Below are 17,511 nucleotides of genomic sequence, written 5' to 3'. Positions count from 1 at the left end.
TGATCATTGACATGCGGACCTGTGAACACATTACCTAAGAGGTTATAGTTCCATGGGCATGGCTAAAGTTGGATTATCTCACTTTAGTTCAATTAAATCAATTAGAATGCGCTGATTAACCTAGGATAGGTAAAGGGTTCCTTTCTATGTAGGAATTTTGCAGTAATTAGTTTAATTCCTTGTATAAAATTCCTCCAGTCCAAATATGGGGACGATTCCAATTGTGCTATGATTTTTTTAAAAAATATTTTAATAAAATAAAAAGACCAACAAAAATTAAAAAAATCTTGTGCTACTGGGTTGCCTTGGCCTGAGGATGTACCGGAAGTTTATTGTTTTACAGGAGCAGACAACCATTTCTTCAAAATTAAATTGTACTAGCAGATATAACATTATAATCCATCATTAGTTCACTACATGAAAAATTAAGCGTGCTCTGTGAGATATGGAAATAGGTACAAAGGTTATATAGTTGATCAAAATTAAATACCCTTGACGGAATGAGTGTAACATTGTGGTGGAACTAATTCAAATTCAACAAATGTACTCAAATTTACAACTAATTATTCTTTTAACGATAGATGATGTACTCATGATGACTGTTCATAGAGTTAGGATGTGTATGTGCGTATTCGTAGAGTGAGTTTGCATATTTTAAGCGCCTATGTTGTACTATGTTTTCTAAAAAATAAATGTCCTTGCTTAAAAAGGAGGGTACACAAACAAGACCCTATTACAAAGATGGATCTTTCAAATATATTAGTATTTCATTCGTTTCAAAATATAACAACTTAGGTGTACGTTTATCCTTAAATATAATAACTTTTTTTCAACCAATCACAACCTTCCACCTCTTAGTATCCTCACCTATTTTCTATTCTCAACAAATCACAATCATCACATTTAATTTTACCCGTGTTCAATACAAAAATGGAGGTAGTAACATAAATACAGAGAAGGTCTATTCATAAGGACGTGGATCTTGACCCAAAATAAGTCCATAGCGGAATTGAGGACCAAGTTTATTTGCCTGTTGGCCCAAAAATATACAGCTCAAGACACAATTGAGGGGCCAAGTAGCTCCAAACTTCCATGGATTTAGCCCGCCCAATGCCATAGGAAATCCCAAGACAAATTTTCATTTCGTACCCGGTTTCCCGCCATTCCCCCTCCACTAATTCAAACCAAAGCGCCAGATTGCCTCCCAAAATGCAAATTCCAACCAATCACTTCAACATCCAGCAAAATCACAGATGCTGAGATACCCATACTTAGGCATTCGGTGATTTTCATTCCAAACACCAAATTTTTGAGGCGGCACTAAGCCCAACACACCACCAACAAATTTGGGTGATTTTAAGTTACCCGCCCAACCCAAGCAACCAAATTCGAACGATCTTATAAGATCGGATCTGACAATTGAGAAAATTCAGATCTCCACAGCCAAAGCATAAGGAGCAAGAATGGAAACATCTCTGAAGAAAAATTTAACATATCTTAGATTTATCTTCTTGAACAGACACAAGGTTCAACGACACCACTATAGATTAGATCAACAGCATCAGCAGACTACTAACAGACACACATCCCGTCCAATCTACTCCAGCTAAACAAGCAAAGCGAGGCGCCGACGTCTAGGCCTTCTTGGGGGACTTGCCGGCCGCCTTCTTGGGCGACTTGGCCTCCTTGCCGGCGGCGGCGGCCTTCTCCGCCGTCTTCTTGGGCAGCAGCACCGGGTTGATGTTGGGCAGCACGCCTCCGTGCGCGATGGTCACGCCGGCCAGCAGCTTGCCGAGCTCCTCGTCGTTCCTGATCGCCAGCAGCACGTGGCGCGGGATGATCCTGTTCTTCTTGTTGTCCCTGGCCGCGTTCCCGGCGAGCTCCAGCACCTAAGCAATCGAACAGAGAGGGCACCACCAGATCAGCACACAGATCGAAACCTGCACTGCAGATGAAGTTGACGACAAAGTGGGGGCGTGGGCGTGGGCGAGCGTTATTACCTCGGCGGCGAGGTACTCGAGGACGGCGGCGAGGTAGACGGGGGCGCCGGTGCCGATGCGCTGCGCGTAGCGGCCCTTCTTGAGGTAGCGGCCGATACGGCCGACGGGGAACTGGAGCCCGGCCTTGACGGAGCGCGACACCGCCTTCTTCCTCGGCCCACCGGCCTTCCTCCCGGCGGCTCCCTTCTTCAGCTTCCCACCCGCTCCGGCTCCGGCGGCGTCCATGGCTAGTCTAGCTAAGCTGGTTCCTGCTGCGCTCGAAGGCGTGGAGGATTGTTTTTCTTTTTTTTTCCTTTTCTTGGGTCGTCGAATGCGAGTGCGCGATGGAGACGAGGCCGGTGGGGTGGCGTATTTAAACGGTTGGGGGAAGGGGAGGGTGGTGGGCCCGTCGATCCGTGGGAGGGGAGATGGACGGTCGGATCGTTGGGGGGATGAACTGATCTCTCTGCTGATTAGACTCTTTACAAACAACTGCATTAGCTGGAGTACTTAGGCCTTAGGCCCTGTTTAGTCCCAAAATTTTTTTCCAAAAAACATCGCATCGAATCATTGAACACATATATGGAGCATTAAATATAGATAAAATGAAAAACTAATTGCATGGTTAGAGGAGAAATTGCGAGACGAATCTTTTGAGCCTAATTAGTCCATAATTAGCCATAAGTGTTACAGTAACCCTCATGTACTAATGACGGATTAATTAGGCTCAAAAGATTCGTCTCGCGGTTTTCAGGCAAGTTATGAAATTAGTTTTTTCATTCGTGTCCAAAAACCCCTTCAGACATCCGGTCAAACGTTCGATGTAACACCTAAAAAATTTTATTTCGCGAACTAAACAAGGCCTGAATGAAAAGGACAATTTGCCTGCAGAACTGATGTACCTAATTTCAAGATACAATGTGTTGCATTGCATGTTTGTAATCTTGGCATAACTGCATGGTGTGGAACAGAACTAATTTTGATTTTTTTTATTTTGAATTTTTTTATTAAAATATTTATAAAACTAATTTTGTGTTTGAAAATTTTACAAAACTAGTCGCCCGCCGCCCTTGGAGAGGGCGATTTTTGTGGCGTGGCACACGGCCGTTAGCTAAGTCCTTACGGCCGGTTATAGGGGGCCTGCCATTTTGCAGGCGGCCCCCTTGCCGTCCTTACGGAGCGCGGTTTTACACTGTTCGGGAGCCGCCGGCCTAGTTTTTTTGCAGGCGCCCCCCTTGCCGCCCTTAGGGAGGGCGATTTTTCCCCTCCCGAGTATAAAACCTCTTCCCCCTCTGAGAATTTTCATTATATTCACTCAAAATCCAAAAAAAAAAGAGAATGAGGGAGGGGTGAGGGGGAGGAGAAGGGGAGCGGCGAAGCCCTGCTGGTTTGCTGACTTCATCACAGGTAATACATTCATTTGAAATGTGTTTCCATTTTGTTGTTGCATTTTAGTTTTTTTACCATATACTTTAGTAGATCTGTAGCACACACCCTATTTTTGAATTTGATACATAGAACAGACAACTTATTTGTAGTATCTTTAACTTAGAGCGTAATATGTATTGATGAATGGGGGGGGGGGGGGTTAGATCTAGTTAGTATGATATGAACTTAGTTAACATAGCTATTTTTTCATCAGGGATAATGTCAAGTAAGGTCATGTTTCAGATAGTTCACGGTGAAGGCAACCTTAGATTTGGTCCTGATGGTGTTGATCTGTCAGATTTTGTAATGACATCGAAGGGCATCGATAGGCTTGCCGAGAGATCATTTCAGTCAATTTATAATTGGTTGATGCGAGGATTTAGAATAGACTCAGAAGTCTACACAATGTCAGTATCGGTTGTAGTGAGTCGTGCAACGGAAGGTTATTTTTAGGAACTCATCCCGATGCATAGCACTGTTGCTTGGAAACGGTATCTGGAGATGGCTTTTGAAAGGTCATGGCCCTGGTTATTTTTGTGTCGGTGCATGAAAATGATAGAAATATTGCAATGGAAACTGAAGATGTCGAGGGTCCAAGCCATGAGGGGGATTTTGTTGAACCATCAGGGGAAGATGAGGGAATGACACAGGGGTGGAGCAGGCCATGGGCGTGGCGGATGAGGGGGAGAGAAACAATACAATCGTTGATGAAATGGAGAGGGAAGATTCGGATAACGAGCAAGCGGAGGGTGATGCATCATCCGACGAGGAAGGTGATGTAATGCCCACTGATTGGACAAACGAGGACTTCTCGGGACTTGTTATCTCAGAGGAGCATCATGTACCCTGGGAATACAAGGATAACAAGGTAATTGAGGGTGCTACATATGCTCATAAGGAGGATATGAAGGAGGCAGTGAAGCATTGGGCGATCTCATTGATGAGAGAGTTTAGGCAGTGAAACATTGGTGCGGTCTCATTGACGAATGTCAGGTACAAATTGCAAGCTTAGACTGGAGGAACAATCCATTATGTTTACCTAAATGGTCAGAGTGTCCAAAGTGTGGTTGTAGAGATCGCTGCCAGGTGGCTACCTCGTTTGCAGAACAAACAATTGGTAGGAGATACTTTGTCTGCCCCAATGTAGACGACGATTTCGTTGTACGTATAACAAATTCCAAATTTAACTAGCATCTGCTTATTATTACTATCATATCTGACTAACTATGTTTATTTCTTAGGGCAATCCAAGGAGGTGCACATTCACTTTATGGATCGACAATGTCAATCCAACATATGATGGCCAAAAGATAACTGAGTCTGAAACATAGGTAGAATACCAACGGGAGAAGGAGCATCAAAATGCAATACATGTTGAACAGCGCAGAAGGGGTCGGTAGATAAGCTCAGGCTCGATTTGTCAGGACCGACAAATTTGTATCTTTTATCCATGCTATCTTGTCATTATAATGTTTCATTATTATGGTGTGTTGTTATATGCGTCACGAATTACAAATTAATGGGCTCTATCGTTCCGATTTCCAAAGTTTCTTTGACGCCACGATACGTTGTATCCTTATAATTTATAAATATCTGCTTATATTTTTATAACTTTCACCTTCAATTGTGTACATGATTCAACATACGTAAGAATTATACGTAACTTACAATTTATAGGTAACAAACCCCCTCATTGCCCTCCAATCTATATGAAAAATTAAATTATTGAAATTTTATAAAAATGTACGTACTTTGTTCGTTTCAAAACTATACTTTACCTAATTTTAAGTGCTACAAAATTAGGTCTATGTAAAACACCTATTTTGTAAAATTTTAAGTGCAAAATAGTTAGATTTATGTAATGAATAATTTGAAACTATTCCTCCTATTTCGAAACGATGATTTACGTAGTTTATAAAGTAACAATTAATTATTTTGATGTAAAAATACCCCTTGTTGGGCTCCAAACTGCGAAAACAACGTACCATTCAATTGTAATAATGTTTTTCTTGTTTCACAGTTTTTTAAGTGATGATTTACTAAATTTTCTAAATAAACAGAGCTAAACACCTGGGGCTGCCCTTGTCCCCTAGCACAGTGAAAAATCGCCCTCCCTAAGGGCAGCAAGGGGGCCGCCTGCAAAATTCCAGGCCGTCCTCGCCGCCCTTTAGCAGGCGGCCCCCCGAACAGTGTAAAACCGCCCTCCCTAAGGGCGGCAAGGGGGCCGCCCTCGTCGCCCTGTTGCAGGCGGCCCCCGAACAGTGTAAAACCGCCCTCCCTAAGGACGGCAAGGGGGCCGCCTGCAAAATGGCAGGCCCCCTATAGCTAGCCGTTAGGAATGAGCTAACTGTCGTGCGCCACGTCACAAAAATGGCCCTTTGGGAGGGCCCCAAGGGCAGCGGGCGACTAGTTTTGTAAAATTTTCAAACACAAAATTAGTTTTGTAAATATTTTAATAAAAAATTTAAAAATAAAAAAAATTCACTAATTTTTGTAGTTCTATGAGATCGAGACACTAAGGCCCCATTTGAATCCTCTGTAAAGAGAGCATATAGTTTTGGATATTCATGACACGCTTTTCAAATTACTAAAGGGTGTGTTTCGTGCGAAAACTTTCTATATGAAAGTTGTTCTAAAATATTATATTAATCCATTTTTCAAGTTTGTAATAAGTATAACTCAAATAATCACACGTTATTACCATCTCGTTTTGCGTGAAACACTTAATCTTCATCTTCATCTTCAGAAGATTCAAACACCATCTAAGTAGGGATTTATATTATTTTATGTTCAACCCAGATCGAGAACTTGGCTAGTTTACTGTAAAAATCATGTGAAGCAAACTTTTTGCTGCCTTTTTCTGTAAAACCATGTGGACCTAGAGATGGCAATGGGGACCCGATCACCGATCCCCCGTGGTGAATTCACACATTAGAGGATGGGGATGGTTGATATCTACCCTCCATGGGGAATCTAATGTTTTACAAAATTGTAATAAGCTCACCTAGGATAAACCACTATGGTATCTGTTATTAGGTTTGAATGTGACATGGTATGAGAAATTGGATTGAATTTGGTGGGCTCAAATTTAATGGGCCTGTTTAGTGGGCTTTGATCTAATAGTTGGTTAACAAAATGGGCCAGTTCTAAAAAAATAATGGGCCACTATGAAATAATTAATGGACCAATGTAAAAATTTAATGGCCTGTAAAAAAAATAATGGGCCATTAAAAAAATAATAGGTCGTTTAAAAATATTTGCTGACGTTATCTACCACGTCATCAGTGACACGTCATCACACGTGTTAATGACCACGTCACCTGCCATGTTGGCCGCCACGTGGCAACCATCTGTGACGTTTAATTTTGTCACAAAAGTTGGGCCTGGGCTGAACTACATGAGCCCAAAAGCGTTTTATGACAGTTAAAAATGTCATAGATTGTGCTGATCCGTGACGATTTCGGAGAAAACGTCGGCAGATTTAATCTGTGACGCTCAATAGATGACGATAAGTAGAATCGTCACAGACAAATTTATGTGACGAATTTTCAGTGATCCATGGCGAATTTTTTTCATCATAGATTAAATAGATTATTGTAGTGTTATCCTTGAACACACATAACCAACAACTTTCCTGATAAATGACACTTATGCCCCCCATTCACATATATATGAAAAAAATTGTATGCAATGAATTCTTTTTATAGATAAAATAAATTATGTACTTCCAAGTGTATACAATAGCCATTAGGCTTAATTTTCATGTGCACATGTTGAAATAATGGGAAGTACATATGTAATGTTGTTTGTTCATTTTGGTTTTTTTTTTCTAGTCTATAGCTGTATACAATTAAGGGCAAAAGGGACATTTTCTAACATAATTGTTGACTAAAAATAGCCATATGGCATATTAAGTGGGCCCAAGGATGATTTTAGGCCAAAACAAATATTTAGAGGAACTATGTGGACAAAATGAAACCTGAAGGACCAAATTGAGCCTTCGGTGAAACTTGAGGGATTAAATTAGCTATTCACCCTTCCTACAATGCATTTCCTTTTAGGTTGTATCAGATTGTGTAGAGCAAGCCCATGCCTATGGATAAAAGGCTTTATGGGACTTCATAACCAGTACGTTCTCTTGTCTGGATTAAAAAAAGCCTGACTATTTTCGATCTATGTCTTATTGGCGAAGTGACGGTCATAAAAAGAAATATCTTCTTGTCAAATGGGACATATTGTGCGGGCCTATTGACTAAGAGGGTTTAGGAATTCATGATCTGGATATTAAAAACATAGCCTACTAAGGGAGTAGCTATTCAGGTTTCTTAGTGCATAAGGTGTTTGGTAATGGCTAATTAATATGGAATAGGTATTTATGTTCACAACCCGCTTGCAAGTTCAATGAAAAGCAGGGGACTCACATTTTTTGGTTAGCCTAGTGAAGGTGGAAAGGGATGTCTTTTCATTTTGAATCCTTCGTAATTAAGGATGGCTCTTAAATTAGGTTACAGGAAGATAAATGGTTGGAAAATATAATTCTATGAAAATAGTATCAGTGTCCCTACAAATAATGCTAGGCATAAATAGGCGACTGTTGCAGATGTCATATCGAATGGATATTCCATTTTTTTTCTTGAAGAAGGGATCTAATTAGATCAAATTAGTAGCATGGACTAACTTATTACCGTATTACCGATATTCATCTAATTCATGAGCAAGATGAGTTTCGATAGAACTTGACTTCTTATAGACAGTTCATTGTGAAGTATCATTCCCTTGCACTACTCCATAATGACATCCCAGGTATAAATAGACGCATCTGGAAACTAAAAGTGCCTCTGAAGGTAAAGATTTTCCTTCGGTATCTTTGTTGTGGAGTTGTGTTAACTAAGAACAATATATCTAAACGTAATTGGCAAGGCAATCAAATTTTTTGTTTTCGTCACATTAAGGAGGCAATTAAACACGTCATATGGTTTCTACAAAAAAGTTATTCCTTCGCCTATGCAGGTCATCACAGGATATGGTTATTGTGGCGTGTCTACGCTTGGAGCATGTGATAAGGGTGTGTTTTACCTAGGGACATGGGTGACGATCTAGTTCTAGAATTGATGGTCCTTAATGCTTCTTGTACTTGTTTTCTTCGAAATTGGTTGGTGTATGTTTTGGTTATGTGCATCCTAGTTGTGCAAAGGCTAGGAGTGTTCTCAAAACTGTTGTATGATCTTGTTGTAGTTGACTGGGTTGTATAAAGGGCCAATTGCATATTTGCCACTGGTTTGAACCGGTATTGTGAATTTACCATTATAGAAGATGTAATTGCATATTTGCCATCAAAAACGGTTAGAACCTATCATATTTGCCACTGGATTGACAGATTAGACTAACACCGTTAGAAGGTTGGTTTTCAGAAAAATTAGGACAAGGATACCCCTACCCCGAAATTGCAAGATTGACATCATATTTGCCATAAAAAGCTTACATATTGGTTTGTCCTCCAAAAATGATGTGGCCAAATGAGATTCAACTCTAACCATAATTGTCAAGAAGCCGGACCATTGATTCCTACAACATAAGAAGAAAATTGATGAATGTTCTAGTAGATCGGTGGAGTATCTACCGTTCCATGGTGCTCCTGCTGTTTCCTTGCAGCTCCTGGCGCGTGTTGCTGCTGCTGCTGGTCGCCGTCGGCAGCTGCTACTCCCTTGCCGCCGCCGCCCCTGCAGCCTGATGCTGCTGCCACCCCCTTGCCGCCGCTGTTCCCCAGCCACCGCCGCCACTGCCCCAGCCGCATGATGCTGTTGCTACCCCTACCGCTGCCATCCCCAGCCACCGCCGCTACTGCCCCACGGCTGAGCTCCTCCATTGTCATCTCCTATTCCAGTGTGACCCATTTTTTGGTTGATTTGCTCTTGATGAGGGGAAAGTGACGAGGGGATTTGGGATTAGAGAGAGAGGAGCTGATTCTTCACGGTGGAGTGAAGAGCACTGATCGAAAGAGATGGGCAGTGAGGATTAACACTGGCTAAGGGCAAAACGGTCTTATCATGTTTTTTTCTTTTTTATGAATTATCTTCATCTGCTTATTTGCACTAAATCAAACGATAGTGGCAAACTGCATCAACCTAAACCAAAACCAGTGGCAAATTTACAGTTCGTGTTTTTAATGGCTATTTTGAGTTAGAGGGTGAAAGTAGTGGTATATTTGCAATTTCTCCTTGTATAAAAGCTTTTATTATTAAAAAAAAATAGCTGCTTCCAAGAAATTTTTATAGGTTGGAGGGAATTGGACTCTGGTGGGTGCTCAGGAGTGGCAAAACTGAGGTAGCCTGCAAACACTCTCCCACATCCTTTCCAAGCATGGAATCTATGGCAAGAGGTGGGGAATGGTACTGTTAATTTTATGTTTCAATAATTAAAATTTAATGTTAAATGAGTGTTACAAGAATGTTTTAATTGGGATTTGACTATTTTTTATATTTTTAACTTTTGATCTTACAACCCTTTTTTATGTTTCAATAGTTGAAACCTCAATATTTACTACAGGGTTGTCCCATCGAATTCGGGGGCCTTGTGCAAATTATTGACAAAATACTAAACATAGTTGATGAAATAAAACAATAACAATTTATGAGTTTTATCTTCTTTTCTTGCTTTGTTCTTACACTTTTCATAGCCTAAGTCATAATTTATACTAGAGTTAATTGCACAATGGGCCACTTATGTTTACCAAGGTTGCATCTTGGACTAGGGAGAAGAAAATATTTTCACTTTGGACTAGATAAGTTTGTAAAATGAGTCACTTTGTACCACTTCCCTCTCCAGCTCTCTCATCACTTTCTTCTCTACCATATAGGAAACTTGGTGAGCTCATGAAGGCAGCAGCATGCGGCTCCTCAAATCCTCAGTGCATCATATCAGCATGAGCAGGAATGCAGGATTCAACTACTACCAATCAATGATCTGCTAGCTAGGTGCTCGCTTCTTACGTTGATTTTGGGAACTGGGAAAATGGGAGATCCTCGAGCTTCACGTCAGGTAGAGGGCATGGCTCAGAGGAGATGCTCCTTGGCGATGAGCAGTAGGCGCTCGCTATAGCCTCCACAAATTGGGGGCATTCACCGGTCCAGTTCACCAAAGCATCAACTATGCTTGCTCCAATGCTCCACGATACGCAGGGCATGGCAGAATGTGTAGGTCAAGCAGAGCGCATACGGCACCAACGGAAATCGAGCTCGAGCAGCAATACATGGACAGCGGCATACTAGTGGAGGCCTGCATTCTTGAACATTTTTTTTGTGCGTATATCCTTCTCATCTCCTTCATCCGTTGAGTCCGCTCTCATCTCGGCTTCCTCATCAACCACAAGTAGCTGGCCGTGATTAGGGAGGAGAGGAGAGGAAGAACACTATTTGATGCTGACGTATGGGCCACTGATTAAAAATGCCAAGTTTGGTAATAAAACCTAGTCAAAGGTGAAAAGATCTGCTGATTGCTGCTCCAATTTGCAACTTGGGTAATAAAACCTGCCATAAAGTGCAATTCACTCTTTATACTAACAATTCGCAGATGTAAACGGCAAAATTTGGCAATTATTGTTAGTTAAGGCCGAGTCAAAGATGGAATTCACGCCATGATTTTAGTTGATTTGGTTGGCAAGTTTATCTGGGTTTTTGTAAATTACTTCCGTGATAAGGAAGGTTTTTAAGTTTCTATTTTTATAGATAGATTTCTGGGCTGATGGAGTCGTGTTAGAATCAGACTTAGAAGATTTATCTTTTAGGTTAACCGATCAGAGTCGTGTTTGAGTCGGAGTTGTAATAGTATTTTCCTTGCTTAGAGGTACAGTCCTGAGTCGATCCGATTGTAGTGGAGTCGGACTTTCTATAGCCTATTGGTATAAATATGTACACCCAGGGTCTTTGTAAAACAACAGTTCAATATACAAATTTCGATGCATCACCAACCCTAGTTTTACTTTCGACGAGTTCTTGTTTCGAGTTTAGGCTGCATCGGTTTCAATCTCTGGCAAGAAAGTAAGTTTTTGTCAACTTTGCTTGTAACAGCGGAATTAGTACTTTCTCAGTTAAGTCCGGCATACTAGTTAAGGTTCGACTCTTTGTTTGATCGTTTTTGCAATCATAGTCAGGGTTTTTATATCAAACACTATCAAAAGTATCGATCGACCCGTTTAAATATACTAAACTTGTTATTAATCTAGAACCATCTTGGTTGAGTCCAATCTTCTAGGTTATAACATATTAACTATATTTACTCAAACTGATAGGTATTCAATATAGTTTTATCGGAGTTTTAGCTGATAAGTTATTTGCTTATCATAATTTAATCTACTGTATCGGCTAATACATAGATTTTGTCAGAATAGGTCAAGCTGCTGCCTTCATTACTTTCCCTACAATGTCTTAGTTAGGTCCGATCTATCTAGATTGTGATTAATAAATTTAGATTGCTAATGATTACGATTTAAACTATCATAGCCAATATTAGTTTATCTACTTTGCGAGTAATAATAAGTTTCAATTAAATATTTAAGTAAATTGACCTACATCTGGAAATTATATATTTGATAAATCTAGGTTTTATTATTCTTCGATCTTGATGCAAAATTCCGTTGTTCACAATAACCGCCCTTCCAATAGTTCCGATTGTCATTGGCACACTATAAAAGGAGTTCATACACACTTCAACTTGCACAACAAAATAGAGTGCAACTCACTTTTAGACATTACTTTAGTATGTTGGCTGTTGGAGTACCTCCGAGAATTTTATGGAGGAGTGCCGGACTGTCGGCATTCTTCAAATTGAATTCCGGAGAAAGTCGGCATTCTTCAAATGGAGTTCTGGAGAAAGCCGGTACTGTTGGCCTTCTTCTCTCAATTGTATTTCAGCGGATGCTTCCTTCTATAAGGTAAGTATTCGAGTTTCTTTATGTTCTTTAGTTAGTTTATTTAAGTGAGATATATTCTCATCGATGTTGGTTCATCGCTTAGTGTGAAACTATGTTCTAGTACTAGGACTTTAGATAAAGAAGGAAGTTATTGCGCAAGGTTAGAGTAGTAATTAATAACATAGGTGTGGTGTCTAGGTTAGAAATTTTCTTTGTTTGTTGTGTGCTCCACGGAAAGTGAGGTAGAATGCAAGTGGTGACAGCCTTGTCCATCCCTTGTATCCCTCAATGTTTGGGTACATCATAGAGCTCAAGACCGGACTCAGCCTGGCAGACCAGGGGAGGACCGGTGCCCGAAGCATTCGATAGAGTTTTACCTTTAATTTAAGTAGCTAATTAAAAGATAGAGGAATTATCTCTACCCAATCTATCATCAGTTGTTGTCCTTGGATTGAATTTTGTTCGATACCATTGGAATACTCTAAGGGGAAGTACTATAGTGGTATCCGTGAATTTGCGGATTTATCTGTGAACATAAGAAATACCAACATAAATAAGCCAAGAAATCCAAAACAGAAACTACAATTCAATACATTAATAAGTCCTAGTTAGCATCATGGTTCGATCAACACCGCTATCAGCTAGTGTGACCAAGTCATTAGGACAACTAAGACTATAGATAAAACCCGGGATGTTACACAAAACCAAACCGACTAGTAGAGGTGGGCAGAAAAAGACCGAACCGAAAAGACCGAGACCGAGACCGAGAAATTCGGTCATCAATTCGGTCCTCGGTAGTGATAGACCGAATTTTGTTCGATCAATTCGGTTAGTCTCCTCGGTTAACCGAATCAAAAAGACCGAATTATCCAAAAAAAAAAGTCTAAATGCAATCTACAATCCACTATGTTTAATAGGATTAAACTCTTATTTTCACATCCCTACTTCTTCTATGCATGCAACCTAATAAGAGTTTTTACTCATAAGTGCTTACGAATTTTTTTGTGATTTTTTTGTTGAAAATTTCTATTATTTCTTTGCATATATGAAAATGTTGTTGAATTTCGATCAAGACCGAGACCGAGACCGAAAAGACCTTGACCGAATTTGTCGGTCCTAACATTTTTTGTGCTGAAATTCGGTCTTTACTTTTCAAAGACCGAAAAGACTGAAAGACCGAAGACCGAGACCGAAATTTTCATTTAGACCGAATGACCACCCCTACCGACTAGGGGTAGACCCTGTTAGAATCAAGGGTTAATTGGATCTATGCCATTACAAATATGTTGATTTAAAAAAAATACCATTACTATTCAAGAAATCTGTTGTGTGCCAATAAATTGTTCTAAAATTTGAAGTTAATTCTGTAAACCAGAGACTTAATATTGGGATCGAAAAAGTGAAAGAATCTTATAGACAACCTATCATTCTTGTAGAATATATAGCTTTCCAATTAAAAAAATAGAGTTTCATTCCGAAAGGCAATGAAAAAAGGCATTGAATTAACTAAAAAAATGGATATAAAGGGAGTAAAAGTAAAAATTGCAGGCCGTCTCGCGGGAAAAGAAATTGCGCGTGCCGAATGCATCAAAAAAGGTAGACTTCCCCTCCAAACAATTCGTGCTAAAATTGATTATTGCTGCTATTCAATTCGAACTATCTATGGAGTATTAGGAGTTAAAATTTGGATATTCGTAGACGAAGAATAACCAACCCTGTCTTCCCATTATGTTCAGTAATAGAATAAAAAATGACAAGAGCCTCATTTTCCCTAAAATCCCTAAAAAAAGAAGAAATTATATCTCTTTCTATAAGATTTAATGAAAATTAAGAAATCTTTTAATAAAATTGCTATGCGTGTGGGGGGAGAAAGCACATGGGCCGACAAGCTAAGGGGAAAGCGTTCATGCCCTATGTGTCATGCTTAAGGAACCCTTGACTTGAAGGGTTTGTTTAGATATGGGATAAGAAGAGTAAGATCGGGATAGGAAAATGGGTAAAGGTTTACAATGAAATGAGGATGGATAATGGATGGCTAGGAAAATCATTTGTCTAACCCATTTGCCAAAAAGGCCCAAAGTAGACAGAATGGTCAAGGCTGAAATGGCTGCCCCACTGTGAGACCCTCACAGTTTTCAAGGCCCATTGAAAAACAATAAATCACTATCTTTATTGCTTATTTATCTTTTATTTCACAATAAACAATAACAATCAGGTAGAATGTTGCCATTTGTGCAGCCAAAACTCATCCAAATATATATATCCATGGTAAACCCACGAACAAAAGCTAATAGTTCTTCCCATTGTTAGACTATAGAGAATGTAATTTAGTTGGTGGCTTAATCATTTTCCATGCAGTTTAGTGAGCAGTAGTGAGATTGAACACCTGCCAAACAAAGAAAAACCAAAGTGCAATTAGAACATGGAAGGGAATTCAAATATATCCAACATATTCACTCCACAGAGAGCCTGCATACCTACTAAAGATTAAACAATATAAGAAACATTCATACCTTGTGCGGTTTTTGCAATTTCTGAATATTACTATTCTGTCCTAAAATACAACAACTTTTAGCTATGAATCCATATTCATAGCTAGAAATATGGTACAGAGGGAGTATTACAAACGGATTACTATCCTAGCTACCATTAAAGAAAAACAAATTCCAAGTACTAGCGTTGCGTGTAAACTTGTTTGAGTGAAATACCTGTAAAATTCTGCTACAAGCTGAAATCCATTTACACAGAATCATGACATGAATGAAAGAAGGGGAGAACACATAAGCTCACTGACTAGGAAAGAGAGAGTTCACTGGGTACGCCCCATTTATCTGCATTGTTTAAATTAAAAAGAAAAGGTAAAATGTTAGCATTACACGCCTAAAGATAAAACATGAAGAAAATCTACTTCCTTTGTTTCGTTGTTGTGTTTCACAGTATAAGACATTTTAGGTTTTGAATAGATTCATATTTCATATATCTATCTAATTTATATTGGATGTTAATAAATCTAAACGAGATGAGAGCCCAACGCGTTTTATAATGCGAAATAGAGTAATAAACAGAGCCACGCGTAGTTCCAACAAATGATCCTCAAATTAAGGTAAATAAGTCTTCAAATGAACTAATTGTCATCATGTTCTAAACAGTACTAGTAAAATAACCTTTACTGGTAAATTCAGTTGCACATGAAGGGCAGTAACTAAATACTCCATTCGTCCCATTTTAAACACAACCATATGAAGGGCAGTAACTAAATACTCCATTCGTCCCATTTTAAACACAACCATGAGTTTCTATGTTCAACTTTGATTGTTCGTCATATTTATTTTTTTTTGAAAACATTAAAAAACATAAGTCACGCATAAAATACTATTCATATTTTCTCTTCTAATAACAATAAAAATACTAATCATAAAAAAAATTAAATAAAACGAATGATCAAAGTTAGACACATAAACTCATGGCTATGCTTAAAACGGACGTAGGTAGTAAGTATAATTTCATGTTGCCAGTACATGGTAACCATATGGTAATTCAAACTTGCTTTGCTATCTTATGAATGAATTAATAAAAGATCAAATTAATTTAAACCCATGCTGTCTTATGAATGATATAGTCGAAAAACATTATGAGGCTGCAAAAAATTGTAAATGCTTTTATAGTTTTATGATTCTCGACGGGGTTGTTTAGATCTCACGTGCTGTTAATTATAGTTCACTTAATCTTGTTTTAGATAAATTATTATTTGATTATTGTACCAATCTTCTGGATAGGAAAGCAAATTTGCTCTAAACTGGAAATCGCGTTTTTATCACAAAGACACCAGAGTTTCTACAAAAGCTGGTTTCATTATGCTATGCGCGCACTTAAACCACCCAGCCAAAAAGTGAGATCTAAAATAACACGATACTCCTTCCGTACAACTTTTAACGCTTAATTACAATAATATCAATATTACGTATGTTATATTAGTAGATTCGTATTTTAAAATATTTTTATGTGATATTATTTTTACAGTTATTAATAATATAATATGAAATAAATTAATAATCAAAATATGTCATTGAATACCGTGTATTAAAAAATACAGGCTTTATAATTTAGGACAGAGAGAGTAATAAGCTAGAACTGGTTTTGTTTTTTGGAAAAATTGAATTAAACTTATTTTACTAAAACCTGCTTTTATTTCACTCATTCAAACCATCACGAGTTAAATCTATTTCAGGCTTGACCCGTGCGCTTATCGTGTTTCACAAAACATATCGAATCCGTGGCAACCTGTTCTTGTTCAAAATCCCTATAGAATTCTTCCACAAATTCTTTGTTCAAAATAGGCATGTTTGAAAGAAACTAGCTGTTTGTGTCCTTTTGACGTTACTAACCATGACAGTTGATGTTAAGCCCTCTCCAGTTAGTTATGTTTTGTCAATCAAATCCGGTAATCACCCAAATTAGCTCACCAAGTGTTTGTTTAAATTATACAGGAACATATCCTTTACACACAAACTTCCCATGCACACTCCGTACACACCAACTAGCAAATGTCACGAAAAATTCTACAAAAAATTGTATACATATTTCGAATAGTATTACAATTACATGTGAAATTTTATCTTCAAATTCATTATATTTTAGCCATAATAAAAAAGACAAAATTCTGACAGACTTTTACCCTTAAAACTGTCAGATTTTTTACTTTTTTGTTACGGCTAAAATATAATGAATTTAAATATAAGACTTTTAGATATGTGTAATACTAATAGGAGTAAATGTTCAATTTTGTGTAGAATTTTTTATGGCATTTGCTAGTTAGGGTCTGTTTGTTATAGTTTCAACTCCTAAATTTAGCTTCAGAAGTTGGGTCTGGAGTGGAGTTGTGGAGCTACCTATATCCAGCTCCATAACTCTAGTTCATTTTGTGAGAGAGCTCCACCCAGCTCTACTATCAGTTTTGGTGGAGCTGAAACTGTTTGGCTAAACTCCAGCTCCAGGAGGGGTGGAGCTAAAGCTAGAGTTGTGCCAAACAGGCCCTTAGTGTGCACGGGAAGCTTATGCGCATAGGATATGTTCCCAAGTTAAACTGGCATAAAAGAAGACATTTCTAGTAGTGATAAGTTCATTTAACCCCCTCAACTTTTCACTCTATATAAAATACACCCTTAGACTTTAAAATCAGGTATCGAGCACACGACC

At 38.8% G+C, this 17,511-nt stretch overlaps 1 protein-coding gene and 1 long non-coding RNA gene across 2 annotated transcripts; both read right to left on the bottom strand.

Moving 5' to 3' along the window:
• Window positions 1–1,477: 1,477 nt before the first annotated feature.
• On the bottom strand, window positions 1,478–2,322 carry LOC4324481 (probable histone H2A.5). Its single transcript, NM_001428114.1, has 2 exons — window positions 2,001–2,322; window positions 1,478–1,889 (listed from the first exon to the last, which is right to left on the bottom strand). Exons 1-2 carry the CDS (start codon window positions 2,223–2,225, stop codon window positions 1,635–1,637), a joined length of 480 nt encoding a protein of 159 aa, NP_001415043.1. The 5' UTR covers window positions 2,226–2,322; the 3' UTR covers window positions 1,478–1,634.
• Window positions 2,323–14,460: 12,138 nt separating this feature from the next.
• LOC136357069 (uncharacterized) lies at window positions 14,461–15,156 on the bottom strand. The gene is made up of 2 exons (XR_010742122.1): window positions 15,024–15,156; window positions 14,461–14,701 (listed from the first exon to the last, which is right to left on the bottom strand). It is a non-coding gene; the product is annotated as an uncharacterized lncRNA (long non-coding RNA).
• Window positions 15,157–17,511: the final 2,355 nt, after the last annotated feature.

The sequence above is a fragment of the Oryza sativa genome, chromosome 1 (assembly GCF_034140825.1).
Source record: "Oryza sativa Japonica Group chromosome 1, ASM3414082v1".
Taxonomy (NCBI): Eukaryota; Viridiplantae; Streptophyta; class Magnoliopsida; order Poales; family Poaceae; genus Oryza; species Oryza sativa.
The sequence above is the reverse complement of the archived record's forward strand: the minus strand, read 5'-3'. Positions and strand labels throughout refer to the sequence as shown.

Bases quoted from the DNA above. Each gene is read 5' to 3' on its own strand.
- LOC4324481 (NM_001428114.1), bottom strand. From the start codon at position 2,225: ATGGACGCCGCCGGAGCCGGAGCGGGTGGGAAGCTGAAGAAGGGAGCC. The intron at 1,890-2,000 runs GTAATAACGCTC...TCGATTGCTTAG, and splicing joins TCGAGTACCTCGCCGCCGAG to GTGCTGGAGCTCGCCGGGAA.